Source organism: Ahaetulla prasina, chromosome 15 (assembly GCF_028640845.1).
Source record: "Ahaetulla prasina isolate Xishuangbanna chromosome 15, ASM2864084v1, whole genome shotgun sequence".
Classification (NCBI taxonomy): domain Eukaryota; kingdom Metazoa; phylum Chordata; class Lepidosauria; order Squamata; family Colubridae; genus Ahaetulla; species Ahaetulla prasina.
This window is the reverse complement of record NC_080553.1, coordinates 18227702-18244442: the sequence shown is the minus strand read 5'-3', so window position 1 is coordinate 18244442 and position 16741 is coordinate 18227702. Positions and strand designations below refer to the sequence as shown.

General features: G+C 52.2%; 1 protein-coding gene across 1 annotated transcript in view; it reads right to left on the bottom strand.

The window, feature by feature from the left end:
• Positions 1–211: 211 nt before the first annotated feature.
• The window catches only part of RPH3A (rabphilin 3A), a 32255-nt gene continuing 15725 nt past the window's right edge, over positions 212–16741 (bottom strand). The window contains exons 4-19 of the mRNA XM_058158871.1: positions 15617–15746; positions 15019–15105; positions 14148–14304; positions 13200–13241; positions 11926–12087; positions 11295–11387; positions 10339–10563; positions 9998–10077; positions 9222–9296; positions 8973–9082; positions 7842–7968; positions 6373–6429; positions 5361–5512; positions 4589–4670; positions 3469–3565; positions 212–2939 (exon numbers count right to left, since the gene is read on the bottom strand). Coding sequence (XP_058014854.1) covers positions 2809–2939; positions 3469–3565; positions 4589–4670; positions 5361–5512; positions 6373–6429; positions 7842–7968; positions 8973–9082; positions 9222–9296; positions 9998–10077; positions 10339–10563; positions 11295–11387; positions 11926–12087; positions 13200–13241; positions 14148–14304; positions 15019–15105; positions 15617–15746 — 1807 coding nt within the window. The 3' untranslated portion in view covers positions 212–2808. The remainder of the gene's footprint in view (positions 2940–3468; positions 3566–4588; positions 4671–5360; positions 5513–6372; positions 6430–7841; positions 7969–8972; positions 9083–9221; positions 9297–9997; positions 10078–10338; positions 10564–11294; positions 11388–11925; positions 12088–13199; positions 13242–14147; positions 14305–15018; positions 15106–15616; positions 15747–16741) is intronic.

Below are 16741 nucleotides of genomic sequence, written 5' to 3'. Positions count from 1 at the left end.
CCCCCCCCCACTAGCTGCAGAGCCTCACCCTCAAATCCGAACTAAAACAAATTTCATGGCCTTGGCAAGGTTCGCTCCCTTCTCCTTTAGCACAGCCAGAAGGCGCGGTCTTGAGAAAAGGGGGAAAAGACGGAAAGCAGGAGCCACCACGCAGCTTCTCCTACGGTTTTCTTTATTACGTTGGGCATTGAGAAGAACAGCTTGGTGGGCAGGGGTCGGGTTGGGCGGGAGGGTTACAAGAGCATGCAGTGGAAAACCAGGCAGGCCCCCTCTATTTTTGGTGACACCGTTTTGCCCGCGAGATAAGTTGCCAACGTTGGTTTGTCTCGGCGAAGTCATTGCATGCTGGACCGAATGCAATTGTGAAGAGCAAAAAGAAGGGGGTGGGAGGGAGGCAGGAGGGGGCCTTTGGGGGGTGTGTGCCTCTAAGTGCATGCTTTAATTACAAAGAGAGAAGGCAGGAAGGAAGGACACCTTCATTGCAAATGTTCACCCATCGTTGGGCGAGGGGAAATCAATCGGAAAGGAGGACCGGTGTGGCTCTAGTTCTCTGCTAACAGGTACTTTCATACTGTATGTACAAAACAGTATTGAAAAAAGATTTTGAGAAAACCGAGCGGCTTTGCAGGGGGTAGGTGTCTCAGTGTGGGGGGACGGAGCAGGGCAGTACAGGAGAGTAGCCATTAAGGAAAAGGGACTTTTCCTTTTCTCCATTTTGTCCATCCTGATCCAGCATCTCCGTCCCTTCAGGCAGGCTGTGAAGCAGAATCGTCCTGCCTTTTGAAACCGAGGGACGGTCCCGTGGCTCGCTTCTTACGAGCAGGTGCTTCTCCGCGGAATCCTATCTGCTCTCTGAAATTCGGCGAGGGATCCAAGGCAAAGCCATGTAAAGTCTGACCGAGAGAGAAGAAAATGGATTTGGAGATGCGTTTAAGAATGGTCATTTGTGGCCCCCATAAATTTGAAGAGCTGTGCCCCACGTGCGCTAACTGAACCATCATTGCTGGCCTGATGGGAGGCTCTCGCGAACCTGCCACCAGCTTTGTGAGTCTTGGGCGATGTCTGGCAGGAGTGGGGGGAGAAGCAGGCAAGCCCAGTATTTGGGGTTTTCCCCCAGCGCCATTCCTTCGCGCACTTGTCTGGTTATGGGCCACGTGCTGGGCCCAGCAGTTGGAGAGGGCGGGAAGGGCTGTGGGGAGCCTGCTGGTTGCCACTGGTTTTCTTCTCAGCCAGCAAGTCTCTTCAACTGCTTGGGAGTGGGTGAAGGTCAAAGGATAGGACGTGTGAATTCTGAGGAATTTCAGAGATGCTTCCTTGTAGAGAATGTTTGGCCATCCAGGTGTGTAAGTTGTGCCTGCTTTCTCAAGCATCGGGGACAGTTGGCTTCTCTTGGACAAAGACGAGCAGGAGTCGTCCAGGTAACACCCCAAACTCACAGGAATACGGGAAACTGCCGATTGCTTTTCACAACCTGAAGCTTTCCAGGTTGGGGAGGGAAGGAGCCCCATTCAGGGCCTGGAGAATGTTTGTGAATTGAGGGGAGAACCACTCCCCCTCTGTCTCTGGGCCCCCTCCTCTTTTCCCCAGCCTCTTTGAGGAAATATGGCCACCAGCTCTGCTTGTCCGGGGGAGGGTCTCTATCTCCAAGATTAGGGGTAAGTGCTGTGTGGTTTGGGGAGCAGGGTAAGAAATCGAAGTGAGGGATGGTTTCAGGGGAGTTACGTGGAACCAGCAATGCTGGCAGTGCCTTTCAAGGCAAGAGGCAAAGGAGGGTCTGCCAGTGGAATTACTTCCCACCAGAGGAAGGGGCTGGAGGCCCTGATTCTCTCCAAACCAGAAAAGACAGGCCTCCAACCTCTCTCGGGCTCCATCATAGGGAAAGCTAGAAATGCTCGGACAAAGAACGGAGCTCCCCCTCCTCTGATCACAGGGCTGGCTTCACGCGGCCTCCCTCGGGGTTGCCAGCTGCCATTGGCTTCTCTTCTCTTGAGCTGCGGCCTCCGTCCACGAAGGAAGCAGCCGGCCAGCCTCAGCCGTGCGGCCAGAAGGGGCTTCCGGTCCCCCCCCCCGGGGCAAGAGAAACAGCCGGGTGGAGAAAGAGGGACTTTTGGCATGCTGAGATGGAGGGAGGGAAGGAGGGAGGGAAGAAGGGAAGGAAGGAAGGAAGGAAGGAAGGAAGGAAGGAAGGAAGGAAGGAAGGAAGGAAGGAAGGAAGGAAAGGGAAAGAAGGGAGGAGAGGGAAAGAAGGGAGGAGAGGGAAAGAGGGAAGGAAGGAAGGACGGGAGGGAGGAAGGGAGGGAGGAGAGGAAGAGGAGGGAGAGAGGGAAGGAAGAGGAGGGAGGGAAGGAAGGAAAAAGAGAAGAAAGAAGGGAGGGAGGGAGGGAGGGAGGGAGGAAGGGAGGGAGGGAGGAAGGAATTTCAAGAACACTTGGGAGGGCAAGTCTCTTTGGCCAAAGGTTGGGGAGATCAAGATGGCATCAGAAGGGGCAAGGGGAGATAATTTAGCTGCCAAGAAGCCGAGCCGAACTGAGGGTGCTCAATGCTGGGCTATTGCTTGAAAACCCCAGAGCCCCCCCTTGTGGGAGGCCCAGAGAGGCCCAGAGCCAAGCAAAGAGGCGGTGGGCGAGATGACCTGGGCAGAGAGAAGAGAGAAGAGGGCTTGAGACCGGCTCCTGCAGGGGAGGGAGGGAGGGAGGGGATCCTGCAGAGATCCCAGCTGTGGGTTTCCCAAGAGCAAAAGGGACGTGGGGGGGTGTTGGAAGAGGAGATGGGCTGGAGATGGGGGGTGGACAGAGGGGCACAGCCCCCTCAATCGCTGGACACGTGATGCTCGTTCTGTAAGGCGTGCCAGCGTTCGATCTTCTTATCCTTGTTTTTGAGACACTCGTACCAGTGTTTCAAGCGCTCGCCTTTCGCTGTGATGCCCAGCTGGCAACCGCCTGTGGCAGAGAGAGAGAGAAAGTCGGGAGGGGGTCAGGAAGGGCCAAGAGGGACCACCACCCTGGGACCTTAGGGCTGGCCCCAGCAGGCCCCTTCCCGGGTCGTCTGCCTTAAATGAAAGGGGCCACCGAAGACCCTCCCCTCCCCTAAAGCTGAACATTAGGGCAAGTCCTTTAAGGCAGGGCTCTCCAACCTTGGCTACGTTAAGACTTCCGCCCCCAGAATTCTCGTTTTAGATTAAATTATATTAAATTGTTCCAATTCTAGACCAGAAGTGGCCAACTTTAAGACTTGTGGACTTCAGCTCCCAGAATTCTAGCTGGCTGGGGGGGGGAATTCTGGGAGTTGAAGTCCACGGGTCTTAAAAGGTCGGAGACCCCTGCTTTAAAGGGGTCATTTCACCCTCCTCCCCACCAGACAGAAACGCAGGGTGAGCCTCCTTCCTGGACCCCCCCCCCTCAAAACAAGCCAGCGGACACCCTCCCCCTCCCCATAAGCCTTCCTATCCTGCTCCCTGCAGCCACTCACCAATATAATCGTTGGACTTCCCAATGTCGTAATCCCAGACGGAGATATCCAGGGATTTCTTGGCCAGGTCGCTGTGCTTAATGTCGTAGAAAAATTCCTATCCAGAAAGACAAAAGGCATCGAGAGGCAGGAGCAGATCAACAACCGTCACAATTACAAAAGGGGTGTGTCTGTGTGCAGTTTGTGTGTGTTTCAGCCTCTGAAGAAAGGAACTGGTTTGCTACCAGCTTCCCCCTCCTTCCCTTCCTCTCTTTCCTTCCTTCCTTCCTTCTTCTTCTTTTCTTTCTTTCCTTCCTTTCTCTTTCTTTCATTATTTCTCTTTCTTTCTTCTTTTCCATCTCTCCCTCCCTCTTTCTTCCCTTTCTCTTTCTTTCTTTCTTTCCTTTTTCTTCCTTCCTTCCTTTTTCTTCCTTCCTTCCTTCCTTTCCTTCCTTTCTCTTTCTTTCATTATTTTTCTTTCTTTTTTCTTTTCCCTCTCTCCCTCCCTCTTTCTTTCCTTTCTCTTTCTTTCTTTCCTTTTCTTCCTTCCTTCCTTCCTTCCTTCCTTCCTTCCTTCCTTCCTTTCTCTTTCTTTCATTATTTTTCTTTCTTTTTTCTTTTCCATCTCTCCCTCCCTCTTTCTTCCCTTTTTCTTTCTTTCTCTTTCTCTTTCTTTCTTTCCTTTTTCTTCCTTCCTTCCTTTTTCTTCCTTCCTTCCTTCCTTCTTCTTCCTTCCTTCCTTTTTCTTCCTTCCTTTCTCTTTCTTTCATTATTTTTCTTTCTTTTTTCTTTTCCATCTCTCCCTCCCTCTTTCTTCCCTTTCTCTTTCTTTCTCTTTCTCTTTCTTTCTTTCCTTTTTCTTCCTTCCTTTCTTTTTCTTTCTTTCTTTCCCTTCCTTCCTTCCTTTCCATCTCTCCCTCCCTCCCTCTCTCTCTTTCGGCATCGAGGTGCTTTTGTTGTTTTTTTTTAAAGAATGACACGTTATTTTTGAAAATATATTTTCAAAACCGTTTACCCACCACCTGCCTGAAGCAGCCAAGCCAGGTGGGAAACAGAAAAAGGCAAACAGGCAGGTGGGGGCATCGAGGCCAGGAAAAACTTCGGGGCGGGGGGGGCACCAGAAATCCGGCTCCTGCCTCACCTCGTTGAATTCGGGGTTCAGCGTCTTCTTCTTAATCTGCGTCTTTTGCTTGGCTTTCTTGCCCATGTCGGGTTTTAAACAACTGCGGAAGGGAAAAAAGAGGAAAAGTCGAAAGCAGAGAGGAAGAATGACAGACTCACAGAGGTGGAAGGGACCTTGGAGGTCTTCTAATCCAAGCCCCTGACCAAGCAGGAGACCCTACACCATTTGAGACAAGCGGCTGGCCAATCTCTTCTGGAAAACTATCCGTGTCGGAGCTGTTCTCACTGCCAGGAAATTCCTCCTTGGCAGGACTGTTCGAAGGGGCGCAAAACCCACCCGCAAAATAAATCGTGGGTGACGTGGGTTGGTGGCCTTGGATGGGTGGGGGGGCTACAGCCGAGGGGGAAGAAGTGTAAGGGCTCCAAGGAAAAGATCTATGGAAGAAATGGTGACTGTGCCAATATCGGTGCCAACCAATTGTACCAACTCAGTGATGTAGGACTTACGCGCCCCATGAGCTCCCGAGAGCACACGCATTGGCGGCAGAGGACGGGAGGGGTTCGTTTCTTTCCCCTTTTGCATCTTGGCTGGCCCAGGGGCAGCACCAGCCGGAGGAATGGGGTTGGCCCCCAACTCTGCAACCCCTCGACCCCTCTCTACTCCCTAAGCCCAGATTACAAGGCTCCCTTTCCCCACCACCTCCCCCCAAAAAAGCAGTGCCTTTGCTGAGCCTGGTCAGAGAAGCTTTTGCCAGGTTTCCTACAAAGGGCCCCTTCAGAGTCAGACCTACATTTTGACAAAGGGGTCCGAGTAGCCGTTGGCGTCCATGGCGGCTAAGTGGACGCAGCGCACAACGCCGACCACCAGGCCCCCTTTCTGGGTGTTGTACATGAGGGAGACCAGGATCTTCCCCCGTTCTTCCACCTCTCCGCCTTGGTCCATCTGCGGGGAAGAGAAAAGGGGGTTCGCGGGGGGCCCACTTGCACATCTCTCGCCCTGCTCCACCACCCTCGAAGTGGATCCCCACCCAGAGCACGGAACAACTCAAAGGAGCAGCGCAAGATCAGAACAGGCGGATGGACCGCCTGGCTCAGTGAAAGGTGGTGAAATTTGTTACTACTGGTTCTATGGGTGTGGCTTGGGGATGTCATGTGATTGGGTGGGTGTGGCCAACTTTTTTAAAAAAACTTTTAAAAGCATTTTTTTCTACAATCTCTTCGGCTGAAGAGGTTGTAGAAAAAATGCTTTTAAAAGGCTCCGACGATCCCAGCTGAGCCGCGCAATCATCAGAGGCTTTTTTTGTTTTAACTTTTAAAAGCATTTTTTTGGCCGAAGAAAAAATGCTTTTAAAATTAAAAAAAAACAACCTCTGATGATCGTGCAACTCAGCTGGGCACGGGGCGGGGACGGATTTTTGCTACCGGTTCTCCGAACCACCCGCCGCCATCGCTACCGGATCGGGCAAACCAGGAGCATTTCACCCGTCGTAACTTCACCTTCATCATCATCATCCTCATCTCCAGAGAGCCCATCCTCTCTCCCTCCCCCTCAACGCTGGGGCAGGGGAGGCTCCGCCCTCTGAGGAGCCCCTTAATGGAAGGCCCTACATCTGAAAGCCTGGAAAATAATGACCGCTGGGGATCAAAGCTCCATTCAGCCCGCTGGGAGGCAGGAGAAATTACTGGCAGGCCGCAAAGGCTCCTTCGGGCCACAAGGGGGCGCCCTGCCCAAAGAAATGGAAGGCTCCAAAATCCCAATTCTGGGTTTCCGCAGGGAAAGCCAAAACTAAAAATAGGTCTTACTTCGTCTTCGTATAAGGCCATTCCTCGCGAGGAGCCGGTGGTTCCTGCTCGCTTCATCTGGGAGGAGCAGAGGAGAAGCAACATCACCACCCAGAAGACAATGTCAGCGTTCCAGGAAAACCCTCCAACTCCAAGTAAAAACTCTGAAGTGGGCATCTTTCCAAGTTCTATTTACTGGGATAGGTAAACTGGCACAGCTGGGAAAACTCGAATCTAGGAGATCCAGGTTTTCCCTCAGTAAATCAACCCCCCCCCCCCCAAACCATCCCTTCACTCCTCTGCCGATCACATGCTCCAATCACCCTCCGTCCCATCTCGAGACCTCACTCCGGCCACTCCTCCTCCAGACGCAGGACCGGCCTGACCTTGACCAACAGGAAGAATGCTACTATGTCTAATGGCAACCCGTCTATGAAATCCCCCCTCCTACTTTCCCACACACGAGAAGGTGGCAGCACGGAAGCTCCCAAAGCTGGCAGCCTATTTTATTCGGTTTTTTACTTATTATATGAGAGGGAACCTCCCAAACTCTGTATTTTCCACACATCCTTCTCCCCATTGAACTGAGTGGCAACTTGAAAGCTTTGCTGAGACCCTGAGATTTAAGGTTTATCAGGGCATCAATGTTATTTTTTTGCCTTAAATGGGTTTTTTTTGTGTGTGTGTGTGTGTTTTGGACTATATTGTGTTTTCAGTCCTCTTTGTTGCCTAGAGTTCCTCCTGGCTTATAAGCAGCCATCCGAGTTTGTTACTAGCACTAGTGCTTAAGACTTACAGCCCGCTCTGTAGTGCTTTTACAGCCCTCTCTAAGCGGTTTACAGAATTGGCCTCTTGCAAACCCCAACAATCTGGCTCCTCATTTTACCCACCTCGGAAGGAGGGAAGGCTGAGTCAACCTTGAGCCAGTGAGAATCGAACTCCTGGCTGTGGGCAGAATTAGCCTGCAAGACTGCCTTCTAACCACTTCTGTGCACCATGGAAGGAAGGAAGGAAGGAAGGAAGAAAGGAAGGAAGAAAGGAAGGAAGGAAGGAAGGAAGGAAGGAAGGAAGGAAGGAAGGAAGGAAGGAAGGAAGGAAGGAATAGCAATAGCACCTAGACTTATAGATTGCTTTGTAATGCTTTCCAGCCTTCTCTAAGCGGTTTTACAGAGTCAGCCTCTGGCCCCCAACAATCTGGCTCCTCATTTTACCCACCTCGGAAGGACGGAAGGCTGAGTCCAACCTTGAGCTGGTGAGATTCGAACTGCCCAAATTGCAGTCAGCCGGCAGTCAGCAGAAGGAGCCTGCAGTCCTGCACTCTAACCACTGCGCCACCACGGCTCATGAATAAATAAACCACCTTTTCTGAGATCTGAAGCTGCCGCTGAAACCGCTCCTGCCTTCATCCCCCTTCTCCTGGCACAATGTGGCACCGTTTGGACGAGCGGAGGCAACCAACCAGCCCAGCAGCCCGAGATGGAGCTACCCACCGGGACGACTCTCTCCAGGCAGATGTTGAAGTTCTTCTTCTGGTTGGCTTTCAGCTTCTTGAGGGCCACCCGCGTCTCCCCGATGAACTCGTTGTGGCCGAATTTGTCTTCGTCACACACAGAGATCCTGAGTGCGAGAAGGGAAAACCCACCCAGGTCAACCTGTCCATCGGCTGGTTTCTCAAGGGAAAAGCCCCATTGGGTGGGAACTCCCCACCACCACCACCACCCCGGCTCCAAACCAGTGTGCGGACATGGAAAGTCCTGCATGTCCTCGACTTACGACCACAATTGAGCCCCAACATTTCTGTTGCTCAGCGAGAGACGGGCTCAGTGAATTTTGCCTCGTTTCGGGACCTTTCTCGCCACCTTTGTTAAGTGAATCGCGACAGTTGTTGAGTTGTAACGTGGTTGTTACGTGAATCTGCCTCCCCCATTGAGTCTGCGTGTTCAAAAGGTCGCAAAAGGGGATCACCTGACCTCACGACACAGCGACGGTCGTAAGGATGAACCCAGTGGTGAAATCCAATTTTTTTTTTACTACCGGTTCTGTGGGCGTGGCTTGGTGGGCGTGGCAGGGGAAGGATACTGCAAAATCTCCCTTCCCTCCCCACTCCTGGGGCCAGCCAGAGGTGTTAATTTGCAGGTTCTCCGAACTGCTCAAAATTTCCACTACCGGTTCTCCAGAACCTGTCAGAACCTGCTGGATTTCACCCCTGGGTGAACTGGTTGCCAAACGCCTGGATTTTGATCGCGTAACCCTGGGGATGCTAACGAAGGTCGTAAGTATGAAAAACGGTCCTAAGCCTCTCTTTTTTTCAGTGCCCTTCCAACCTTGGTTGCTGAATGAATTGTTGTAAGTCGAGGATCACCTGTAGACCAGGGGTCTCCAACCTTGGCCACTTTACGACTTGTGGACTTCAACTCCCAGAATTCCTCAGCCAGTGTGCGCTGGCTGAGGAATTCTGGGAACTGGAGCCCACAAGTCGTAAAGTGGCCAAGGTTGGAGAGCCCTGCTGTAGGCTAAGCCCCGTGTTTTTTCTGCCTGGGGAATTCTGGGAATTGAAGTCCCCCCCCACCTCTTAAAGGCAGGAAAAGAGTCTCTGGCAGAGAGCCAACCCGTTCTCTTGCCTTAATGTCTTCCTCTGCATGTCCTCATCCGTGATGCCATGATAGACCAGCGTTTCATTCCATACGGGGTTCCGTGTATTTCTCAGCGTCTTGGTCCGGAGTTTGTTGGACTGGCAGAAACAGGGGAGCGGGGGTGGGGGAAGGACAAATGGGCACCTCTCTTTTGAATCCAAAAGGTCCCATTTCAGAGACCGGACTGAGCCACGCTGGACCCCAAACCCTTCCTGACCCCACCCCACCCCCAGTTACCTTGCTGGCCCCCGGCAACAGGTGCAGTTTGACGTAGGGATCTGCCAGCCCGTTGGAATCCATTGGCTTCAAGCCCTGGTAGAAAAAAACGATCCCACAGAGGTCAACGAGAGGAGGAGAGAATTGCAGATTAACAGAGTTGAAAGGGACTTTGCAGGTCATCTAGTCCAACCCACCCATCCACCCACCCAAGCAGGAGACCCTACACCATTTTTGACAGATGCCAGTCGAGTCTCTTCTTGAAAGCCTCCAGTGATGAAGCTCCCACAACTTCCGGAGGCAACTTCTGTTCCATTGGTTGATTGTTCTCACTGTCAGGAAATTCCTCCTTATTTCCAGGCTGAATCTCTCCTAGATCAGTTTCCATCCATTATTCCTTGTCTGGCCTTCAGGTGCTTTGGAGAATAGCTTGACCCCCTCCTCCTCTCTGTGGCAGCCCCTCAAATATTGGAAGACTGCTATCCTGTCTCCCCTGGTCCTTCTCTTCACTAGACCAGCCAGGCCCAGTTCCTGCAACCGGTCATTGTATGTTTTAGCCTCCAGTCCCTTAATCATCCTTGTTGCTCTTCTCTGCACTCTTCCTAGAGTCTCAACATCTTTTTTATAGTGAGGTGACCAAAACTGGAGGCAGTACTCTAGGTGTGGCCTTACTAAGGCTTTATATAAAGAAAAATCATTTCTTTACTCATTTCCCTGCCGCCAGTTTTAGCCACGTCTTAAAATTCATGTACCCAATGGCTCTCCCTGATGGGGGGAAACGGGGGTGGGGGGAGTACCTTGGCCTTAATGATGCTGCACTGCAAGGAGCTGTTTTCCTGGTTGTACAAGAGGGTGAAGTCCAAGGCCCCCAGGGTGGCTGTTGGGAAAGGAGCAAAGGGTGAATGGGGGGGGGTGTTTCCCTGTTCACCCCAAAAGACAAACCCACCCACCCACCCCCAAAGCAGTTTGAAAATAGCAGCAGGCAAGGCCCATAAGGGAAGAGGGCAGAGGAAGAGGGCAAAGTGAGGTGGCCCCACTTGAGAATGCTGGCTGGGGAATTCTGGGAGTGGGAATCCAGAGGCCTTAAAGGGGCCGAGGTTAAACGCTGCTGGAAGCGAGGGTGGGACCAATCACCCACTTGTCTCATCCGAGTCGTAGCTGTTGGCTTCCTCTTCGTCATCATCGTCGGGAGGAGGGGGCCGGGCGGCCGCAGGGGCAGCAGGCGGGGCCACGGCCTGGCTGTACGGAGCCACCTGCCGCGGGGGCCTCTCTGCTCCCACAGGGGGGTACCCAGGCCCAGCGGTATTATCCCTGGGCGGTGCAGCAGGAAGAGAGGCGGGGGGCTCCGCCTGGGAGGACGCGCCTGTGAAAGCAGAGAACTGCTGGAGCAAAACAGTTTTCCCAGTGGGGAAATCTAAATTTCTTTCCTACCGGTTCGGTGGGCGTGGCTTGGTGGTGGTGATGTCATGTGACTGGGGGATCAAAAGACAGAAACTCACAATGTCCTGCTGGAGCAGGGTTAGACTGGATGACCTCCAGATCCCTCCCAGCCCTGGATTATCCTCTGAAGCGGCGTCTACTGCCAGGTTTGTAATCCTTCCTTCCTCTCTTTTTCCCTCCCTCTTTCTTTCTTTCTTTCTTTCTTTCTTTCTTTCTTTCTCTCTCTCTCTCTTTCTCTCTCTCTCTCTCTCTCAAATGAACCCCCCCCCCATTTTTTGCCTGATGAGCATGTGAATTAGCTGGGCATGGGGGTGGGTAGGCAGGGATTTTTGCTACCGGTTCTCTGAACTACCCACCACCATTGCTACCGGATTGGGCGATCCGGTCCAAACCGCGAGTATTTCACCTGTGAATTTTTCCCTCTGGAAACAGACATGGGCATAATCAGGTTCAGCTGTTTGCAATGGGCCAAGTCAGGAGAGAAGCCCAGCTGAGGTTACGGAGGCGGAAGGTCAGCCCGGCTAGCTCTGGCTAAGCTCAGCTCCGACCTCATGAGCTAAGCTGGGTTGTGGGAACGTGGCTGAAATCTCAGAGCCCAGCCCTCCACCCCTTTCCCACGCAGGCCCTGTCCCAGAGGCGGCCCCCGTACTGGACCTGGTCCTGCCCCCTGGGCAGAGGGGCTCTGGTGGGGAGGCGCAGCACGGTCTCTGGGGCCAGCAGGTGGGGCCGCGTTGGCTCGCTTGATCCCTGAGTGGGGGAAAGAAGAAGAGGGAGAAAACAGAGTCACAGAAGGGATCCAGGCTGCAGAGATCTGATGGAATCCGCTGGGGGCGGATCCACCGAGATGTGGATGGGGAAGAAGGGCAGTTGAAAAGCCACTCTTTTCATGCCAGCGGTTGCCAGATTCACATACAAACACGCACAGAGGAGATTCAAGTTTGTTCTGTAGAGCAGGGAACTCCAACCTTGGTCCCTTTAAGACTTGTCGACTTCAACTCCCAGAGGAACTCTGGGAGTTGAAGTCCACAAGTCTTAAAGGGACCAAGGTTGGAGACCCCTGCCATAGAGTACAGTATTTATGGCCATTGTATTGCCAGAATCAGCAAGGGTCGAGGAAATCTGGCTGGCTGGGGAATTCTGGGAGACAGAAGTCCACCCCCCCCCTCTTAAAATTGCCAAGATTTTAAAAACCCAACTCTTCTGCACAGCTGCCTCTCACGCGTCCCCACACATCCTTACACAGGAACCCCCCCCCCGCTCCCCATCTTCCTCTGCTCCCCCTCACCTCCTGCGCTCCGAGCGGCTTCATTCTCAGCCGGGTAATCCTGGCTCGGCCGGGCCTCTCTGGGGTGTTCGCTGCCACTCGGTGCCATCCTGGCCTCCGAAGGTTTTCGGTGAAGTGGGGGGTAATTTCCCCGATTGGAAGCGGGGGCTCCTGGCCCAGCTCCTGTTTTTTTTGGGGGGGGGGGGAAAGAAATGAGACAACTAGAAATCTCCAGGTACCCCTCTCTTGTTTTGTGCAGTTGCTCCCTTGAATAAATGGAGTTTGGGGACAGCTGAGGAGCCCCTCCTTCCTTGCATCCTCCCCCCCAGATCTTCTCCCCCAGCAGTGATCAGCAAGGAAGAAAGGAAGCTAAATGCTTTGCAAAGGATTCTGTTGGTCCCAGGTAAACCCAAGATTCTCCCTGCATGCCTGGGATGGAAAAGAGGGATTTTATTTTATTTCCCCACCCCTCAGACAATAAAAGCTGAGCTCTCGCTCTCTCTTTTTCTTTCTCTCTCTCCCTCTTTCTTTCTCTCTGTTCTCTTTCTCTCTTCTCTCTCTTTTTCGCTTCTCTCTGTCCTCTTTCTTTCTTTCTCTTTTCTCTGTCTCTTTTTCTCTTCTCTGTCGTCTCTCTCTCTTTCTTTCTTCTCTCTCTCCTCTCTTTCTCTCCTCTCTCTGTCTCTTTCTGTCTCTTCTGTCTTCTCTCTCTCTCTCTGTCTCTTCTCTCTCTCTTTCTCTCTTTCTCTGTCCTCTCTTTCTTTCTTTCTTTCTCTCGCTTCTCTCTGTCTTCTCTCTCTCTCTTTCTCTCTTCTTTCTCTCTCTCGTCTCTGTCCTCTCTTTCTTTCTTTCTTCTATCTTTCTCTCTCCTCTCTGTCCTCTCTCTCTGTCTCTCCTGCACCCCCCTCCCTTTGGCTGCCTGGATCAGCTGTTCTGGGGAGCCAGCTAATGAGTGTTCAGACAGCGTCAATCAGACAGCCCAGCCTGGCGTTCCCGGCGGGCTTGGCAATTCCAGGCAATTGACAGAGTAATTCAGATTTTAATAATGGCCCAATCACTCAAAATGAGCTGTTCCGGATGAGCAGCTGACAACCGCAGCTTCGGGGAGGGGGGCACCCAAGGCCAGGCCGGGGCAGAGCAGATCTGCAAAAGCCGAGGCTGGGAGTGGCAGGTGTCAGCCTGAAACACCCCCACCCTCACCCCCACCCCCACCAAAACCAGTCCCCCCAAAAATAGAACCTCGCTTGAAAGGCAAAGGGCCGGAAAGCAACCCCAGCAGGGAAGCCTCCGTGTCTTACCGTACGAGCCTTGTTGGGCAGAAGCAGCAGCTGCGCCTTGGTCTTAGGGAGAAAAAAAGAGATTTCAGGTCACCGAAGCAGAAAACGGACAGATAATGATTGGTTTTGCTCTCCTTTATTTGTGAATTTATCAACTGCTTCCGCAAAGGCGACTCTGCGGACACTGAAAAGACGCTACAGGACAGAGGAGGACGGAGGCTGCCCTCTCGAGCGCTTCTGCAAGCGTTATTATTATGGGATGCTGAAGTTTGCCTCCAAAGACATCCCTGGAACCTGGGCACGACCTCCCCCCCCCCAAAAAAAGCTCCCTTTTTTAATTGGTAAAGGGTTGCAGGGCGTGATCCCTTTGCCAGCCTCCAGATGGGGACACTCAAAATCTTCCTGGGCTAACTTAGCTGGTATAGCCTTCCTGATACATACAACGATACCATTTTGCTTCTTATCCAAAGCTGATGCAACAAAATGTTTACCTAATTTTGAGTTTATTAAGTATTTTTGGTCTGATAATTTGATATGTGTCTCTTGCAGGCAAATCACATCATTTTTAAATTGTTTCAAGTAGTGAAATATTTTCCTTCTTTTCTGAGCTGAGCTGCGCGATCATCAGAGCCTTTTTTTTTACTTTTAAAAGTGTTTTTTTTACAACCAATCCAGCCGAATAGCTTGTAAAAAAATGCTTTTAAAAATAAACAAAAAAAGGTTCTGATGATCAGAGCTGCGCATGCACAGCCAGCGAATCCGGTAGTAAGCCGGTTCAGATTTCACCACTGCCTACATTGGATTGCGTCTACTACTACCTACTTGGGCCTGGGTCACAACAAGCAGGGGGTTGGACTAGAAGGCCTCCAAGGTCCCTTCCAACTCTGTCATTCTGAGATGAGGCTGGGCCTGCATTCCTACCTCCCTGCCACCCCTCCAAAGTCCGATGGCCAAACCTTTAGGGCTCACCGGGAGTCTGCTGGTGGGAATTCGGCGCTGCTGGCTCCTGCATGGGGGGAGCAGGTCTGCTGGCGGCCGGCTGTGGCTTCTTGGCAATGGGCATGGGCTGGGGAAGCGTCTGCTTGGGCAAACCCTTGAAGAACCAGGCGCCGGAGCGTTTCCATACCTGGAAAGCGGAGAGCGAAGGAGAAGGAGGGGTTCCATGGGGCACGAAAGAGGGGTCCAGATTAAAGGGGTCCGGTTAACGGGACGGAAGGGGAGGGGGACAGTTCTCGTATGGGCCACTCCTGGAGCTCAAAGGACTTTTAACCCTCTGGATCCCTCTCCTACGCTGGCCTTCCAATGGTGCTGCATTCGATTTTATTTATTAGATTTATACGCCGCCTATGTTGCTATCCAAATGCAATAAAAATATAAAAAACCAGTTACAAATATAACAGTAATTAAAAGGGCAATTTGCTAAGCTTTCCTTCTTGTATCTTTTATGTACACTGAGAGCTTATGCACCGAAGACAAATTCCTTGTGTGTCCAATCACACTTGGCCAATACAGAATTCTGTTCTGTTCTGTTCTATTCCACTCCACTCTATTCCATTCCATTCCACTCTATTCTATTCTCAGAGTTGAACGCTCTGCAGGGTTGCTACTGTGAACCCTGAAGGAGGAGGCCTTTATCCCTCCGTTTCCCTCTTCCAGACCCCCATTGCTTAAGGGCGGCCTTCAGCTTGAAAAGGGGCTTTTGAGCGGTTGCAGGAAGGAACCGGCCGTTCGCCACAACTCCGCTCTAGCTTTGCAGCCCAAAGTGTGAAGGTCCCCAGACTTCCCCAAAGGCTTCGGAACAGCCCATCCCGGAAGGGCGAGGGGCGTTTCCAGAGCCCACCTCTCTCTGCTCGGTGCAGATCTTGCACAGCCAGACGGAGTGAGGCCGATTGTTGGTGGTCTGGATGCCGCATTTGGTGCAAACGTTCTGCAAGGAAGAGAAAGACGCAAGGATGGCACCTGTGCCGGGTAGCAGTGGAGAAGGCTCTGGGTTCAAAGTTGCCGGTTGCCAGAGCAGCGTTTTCTTAGTCATCTCTGCAGCCAACATGCCACCAGCCTGGCATCCGGCAGAGACCCACCTCCCATTCAGTTCACTTAATCAGCAGACTTAATTAAGAAGATTAATTAAAGAAAATAAGTTTTAACAACGGCAGGGAAAGGCAAGAAAGCAAGGCATTTTGCAAATGAGAGAGAGAGAGAGAGAAAAGAGAGAGAGAAGAAGAGTGAGAGAAGAGAGAAAGAAAGAGAGAGAGAAAGAGAGAAACAGAAGAAGAGTGAGAGAGAAGAGAGAGAAGAGAAAGAAAGAAAGATAAAAGAGAGAAAGAGAGAAAGAAAGAAAGAAAGAGAAAAAGAGAAGAGAGAGAGAGAAATGCTACATGGAAGTGGAATGTGGGGTGGGGGCAAGAAAGCCTGCAGGACAGGGATTCCCCCCCCCTCACCTTTTTGCAGTCTTCACACACCACACAAGCCGAGCCCGGGTGACCCAGCTGTTCTCCACACAAAATGCAGCGGTCCACTCCGTCCCCTGCGATGTTACGTCGCATGTCGTCCAGACGGTTCATGAGGCGCCTAAACCAAAGGATACTGTGTGAGATCTAGAGACAGCGCCCCCCCAAGGCCAGACTCAAGCCCCCATCCCTTTGCAAATGAGGAGGGGGGGAGACAGACACCCTCCCACCCTCCCACCCTTCAAGTGGGCCGTTTGGACGCACTCGATAAGGGCTTGATTCTGGTTTGTTTCGGTCCTGTTATCAACCTTGAGATTTTTTTTCAAACCTGGGATTTCTGGCCCCAACCCCTGGCGATCCAGAAAAATTGGGAAAGTTCAGACTTCTGGGAAACCAAGCCGGCCCCCCTCCCACCTTAAAGCGCCCCTTCTTTCAGGCCCCATCATCATCTGTTGTTTGGGCTGGCTTTGGCGCGTCTGTTGGCTGCCAGGCAGATTTTCAGACAGCCAATCTGGTTGACTGATCGCAGCAAGATCTCAATATTTCTCCTGCCATCTTTGGCAAGCCACAATATTTCCCCCAGGGAGAGCGCACACGTTCCGATTTGGCACACAACCACACGCTAAGGGGGTGGGCTGCCTCGCCAGGGCATCTTGTGGAAGCCAACGCTGAACAAGCCGTCACCGCGGGTGCGCAGGCGGAACCAAAGGCGTCCCGTGGGAACAAAGCCGGGCTGAGCCGCCCCTGCAGAAGGGGAGTTTAGACAACCTGACGCTCATTTTTTAAAAAAAAAATACGGCGGTGCCTTAAGGAAGTCAGTGATGCGTCACCACTAAGCCCCACCTGGCAGGTAGTCCTCGGCTTACGACCACCGTGGAGCCCACAATTTCTGTTGTTAAGCGAGACATTTGTGAAGTCTTAGGATCTTTCTAGCCGCCGTTATTATGGGAATCATTGCATTGCAGAGTTAGTAATCTGGTGGTTAAGCAAATCTTGCTTCCTGTTCCTTTGTCCAGCCTGGGTGACCATCTCACGGCGAGAAAGACCCCTCCCCACCCGGTGCCCAATTCTGAACTCAAATCTAGCTGCAAGGCCACACGGTCTGATCTAGATCAG